Source organism: Salvia hispanica, chromosome 6 (genome assembly GCF_023119035.1).
Source record: "Salvia hispanica cultivar TCC Black 2014 chromosome 6, UniMelb_Shisp_WGS_1.0, whole genome shotgun sequence".
In the NCBI taxonomy this organism is placed as follows: domain Eukaryota; kingdom Viridiplantae; phylum Streptophyta; class Magnoliopsida; order Lamiales; family Lamiaceae; genus Salvia; species Salvia hispanica.
In genome coordinates this window covers 12,808,646-12,813,353 of record NC_062970.1, presented here as the reverse complement: position 1 = coordinate 12,813,353, position 4,708 = coordinate 12,808,646, and the positions used below count along the sequence as shown (strand labels likewise).

The window sequence follows — 4,708 nt, the reverse complement described above, 5'->3', positions numbered from 1 at the left end:
AATGAACTTTATATAAAATTAATTTTTCTAGTGTCAATTTATTTATTTTTTTCTCCTATTTTTTCTCAATAAATTCAGTTGTAATATTGATTCAAGAAGCATTGGTCAAATTATCGATATCGTATATTATCAACTTATACTCCATTCGTTCCATAAAAATATATGTACTTTTCATTTTCGTCCTTACCATAAAACATAGGCATTTACAGTTATGGAAAGTTATTCCAACTTATTATCCCTATACATCAAGTTATTTAATCCAACTTATACCATCATCAAAACACTAATAATAATAATATGGGTCTCACTATCCACTAAAACTATCTTATCAATTTGTCTTAATTTTCGTAACATATCATATATCCATATTTTTATGGGATAGATAGAGTTTTTTTTTTTTCATTTTCCTCCATATTGAAAATACTCCCTCCGTCCCACCATAAGCCCGTCACTTTTTATTTTGGGATGTCCCACCAAAAGTGAGACGTTTCCTTTATAAAAAAATATCATCTCTCTTACTTTATTTCACCACCTAATTTATTCTTTTCATTCTTCTACCTTTTCTTCACCCATATTTTATTCTTTTCACTTTAACTTTAACTTTTTTAAATATAAATTCCTTATATTTTGTGCCAATAAAATGACTTGATTATGGTGGGACGGAGAGAATACTACAATGGTTATAGACTCAATTCTCATATAAATTGCAAAAATAACCAATGTGTGGTTTATAAACTAAATAAATTTTCTTCCAACAGGATAGCTTTTTTGGGATGAGTTCTCGTATCTGATCCTCGTCAATTGGAGAAGGGTAGGTAGTTCTATTGGTCCTCTTTGGTGCCACATGCTTCCTTCCTTTCCTTTATTAGAAAAAAACATAAACTATTGATGACCCCAAAACAAAACAATTAGTACTAGTACAATCTTTAACAAAAAGAAATTTACTATAAATAGAAGATTCAACACTAAGGGAAATAGGAATCAAAGGAGTAAGGAAAGATGAGGACTACAGTGAAGGAATCAACAATGGTAAAACCATTGAAAAAAACACCGAGTGGAAGTGTGTGGCTCTCCAATTTAGACCTAGTTTTCTCCGATACCTACCATAGTCGGGTGGTCTACTTCTACCGCCCCGACCGCGGCCCCGGCTTCTTCGACACCGCTACGCTCAAGGAAGCTCTGAGCCAGGCCCTTGTTGAGTTCTACCCGTATGCAGGCAGGCTGAGAAGAGACGACAACGGCCGTATTGAGATCAACTGCAACGATGAGGGGGTCTCTTTCGTGGAGGCAGAATGCGACGTCACCATCGATGACTTGGGTGATTTCGCCGTCCCCAAGCCCCACCTCGGCCTCACCCCCACCGTCGATTACTCGAAAGGAATTTCCACTTTTCCGCTTCTTCTGCTTAAGGTGCATTTCAATTACTTACTATTATTGTCCATATATTCCAAAAGTTCAATTTTTGGAGCTCATTCATGTGAATTTCCCTAAGTTGCAAAATAGTAGTGGCTGGAGGCAAAATGCACAGCACATCATCACCTTCCATTTATTTTTATGAAATTATACAATTTTCTTTTATTCACAAGTCAATGGTGTTGATGTGCACATCGTCCCGTTTCAGTAACTTTTAACCCTATTTTTGAATTTGGCAACACAGTTAACTCGGTTCAAATGCGGCGGAGCGAGCATAGGTTTGGCCAACGAGCATCACACGTCGGACGGGATTTCGGCAAACAATTTGATGCGGACGTGGTCGGAAATCGCTCGCGGCCTAACCACCGTCCCTACTGTTTCCTTGGACCGGCGCGTCCTCTCGGCGCGCGAGCCCCCGCAGCCCAAGTTCCGCCACATCGAGCACCACCCCCCTCCGTCGCTCAAAGCCCCTCTCGACGGCGCCGCCGGTGACCCAAAATTCTCCACTTTCAAGCTCAGCCGCGACTTCATCAACGGGCTCAAGAAAAAATGCAACGAGAGCAGCGGCGGCGTGAATTACACCATGTACGAGGTAGTGGCAGGCCACGTGTGGCGCTGCGTGAGCATCGCCCGCAGCCTGCCGCTGGATCAGGAGACGAAGCTGCAGTTTCCGGTGGATGCGCGGCAGAGGTTGCGGCCCCCTCTCCCGGCTGGCTATTTCGGAAACGGGATCTTTTACAGTGGCGCATTTGCTTTGGTTGGGGATCTGGTGTCGAAGCCGTTGAGGTTCGCGGTGGAGATAGTGCACGAGGCTATTGCTCGAATGGACGACGAATACATGAGGTCTGCTTTGGATTACTTGGAGTTGCATATGCGGAATGTGGAAGGCATTGTTCGAAGCCAAAACAATGTGAAATGCCCCAATTTCGGGGTGACGAGCTGGGTAAGGCTGCCAGTTCACAAGGCGGAATTCGGGTTGGGGAAGCCTGTTTTTGTGGGTCCCGGCGGTGCTCTCTCGGAAGGAAAGAGTTTTCTGTATCCTGATCAGGAAAATGAGGAGATCTTGTTGCTTGCAATCACGCTGCACGAACAACATATGGAACGATTTCAGAAGTTGCTATACGACAAAGATTCATGCATCTTGCCGGAAATTTAACCTTTTGGTTGTGTGTGTGTGTGAGAGAGAGAAAGTGTGTGTGTGTGTGAGAGAGTGTGGTGTGTTTTCAATAATTGCATGTAATGTGCATTCAGTGATTATATTGTATGTGTGTGTGTTAAATGAGCGTGTCTGTGTTCTTCAGATTCGATTTCGAAGAATTTAATTTCAATTATGTGTACGAACTGATTTTAGTTGGTTGAAAAAGTTTTGCGAATTTTTTCCTATTTTTCCCATCATTTAAAGAATTATTTATTTTATTATTTTTACTGGTCCATAATTCAATATAATTATTTACTTTTTTTTTTCACATCACTAATTTCACATCACTAATTTCACAAAACATGTATGACATACTCCTTCCATCCCTTATAATTTGTCACCATTTGACACGACATGAGTTTTAAAAAATATAGCGAATTGGAAAAGTTAATGGCTTATGAGTCCTATTTTTATATATTAGTTTTATAATAGAATGTGAGTGAGAATAGTAAATGGAAGGTAGGAGCCACTACCCAAAATAATAAAAGTGAAAGGTGACAAATTTTTAGGGACGAAAAAAATGAAAATAGATGATAAATTTTTCAGGGACGGAGGGAGTACATAGTTATTTTGTATCTTACGTTTCAACCATAAAAGTACGCTTATATATAGCTGCAAATCAATTTAGAGATTTAGAAGATGAAAATAAGTTACTCCTGCGAACCAACGAACTAGATTAATGGATGAGATTAATACTTTTATATGGACAAATAATGTTGGCTTTGACCGATAAATACCATCATTGCTTGTTTTTAAAGTTTATATCTGGCACGTTTTGAAAAAATAATCACACTTGTGGACGGCATAAGAGAAAAAAAAATGGATAAAATATAGAAGGGAGAAGAAAAAGTGGAAAAAGTATGAAAGAAACTTTCAATTTTAGAAATGAAACTATTTTTTTTGGACATTTTAAAATGACAAAATGATATTCCATCCGTTCCATTGAAAATGATTCACTTTCATTTTTAGTTTGTCACAATCAAGATGACTCATTACTTAAAATGGAAACACTTTTATCTCTATTTTATTCTCTCTTACTTTACTTTTTTCTCTCAACACACAAAATAAAGTTGCATAAAATCCTGTGCCGCCTAAGGAAGGGGTCATCTTCCTTAGGACGGAGGGAGTACTATTTTTCATAGACAAGAGAAATATTATTTTATACATAAGCATATTTTATTACTCCCTCCATTCCCTCATTTAACATATAAATAAGTTGTTATTATTTGTGTAACAATAATCAAAATTATTACTCCCTCCGTCCCAGATAATTCGATCCAGTATTCCATTTCGGACCGTCCCACATAATTTGTCCCATTCATTTTTACCATTTTTGGTAGTGGCTCTCATATTCCACTAACTCATTTTTACTCACATTTTATTATAAAACTAATACTTTAGAAGTAGGACTCATATTCCACCAACTTTTTCAACTCACTTTCTATTAGATTTCTTAAAATCCGTGTCGGGTCAAAGTGTCCTAAATTATATTGGACGGAGGGAGTAATTACTTATATACTATATATATATAAATTATACATCAAGTTAGCTGATTAAATTATCTTAGACATATGATATACTCATATACACGCATAGTGAAATAATTAAACTAATCGTGCAAGTATATTTATAAAGATTGTGTAGGTGTACTATATTTTTGAAGACATGTTTGAAGATATCTAAGTCCCATCTGAGCACAATATTTATTCTTTTATTTTTGAAGACATGTTTGAAGATATCTAAGTCCCATCTGAGCACAATATTTATTCTTTTATTTTTGAAGACATGTTTGAAGATATCTAAGTCCCATCTGAGCACAATATTTATTCTTTTAATTCTACCCCCACTATTTTATTACTAATATGAATTGTTCCGATGTACATTTCCTTCGAGATCACGTCTCAGTCTACATCGTAGCATGTTACTTTGCCAAATCATAATTGATCACTGCCTGAAATAGTGTAACGTATGATTGCACTGCACAATACTTCGACCGTTCAAAAAGAACATGTATTTTGGGTTCACGGATTTTAATACTCCATCCGTTCCATCCGTCCCAAGATAAGTGACTTGTATTCCTTTTTAAGGTGTTCCATT

The 4,708-nt window shown here is 37.3% G+C and overlaps 1 protein-coding gene across 1 annotated transcript; it reads left to right on the top strand.

Moving 5' to 3' along the window:
- The first annotated feature begins 965 nt into the window (after window positions 1–965).
- On the top strand, window positions 966–2,749 carry LOC125196354 (shikimate O-hydroxycinnamoyltransferase-like). Its single transcript, XM_048094850.1, has 2 exons — window positions 966–1,410; window positions 1,658–2,749. The coding sequence occupies exons 1-2, from the start codon at window positions 1,000–1,002 to the stop codon at window positions 2,567–2,569; spliced, it is 1,323 nt and encodes a 440-aa protein (XP_047950807.1). The 5' UTR covers window positions 966–999; the 3' UTR covers window positions 2,570–2,749.
- Window positions 2,750–4,708: the final 1,959 nt, after the last annotated feature.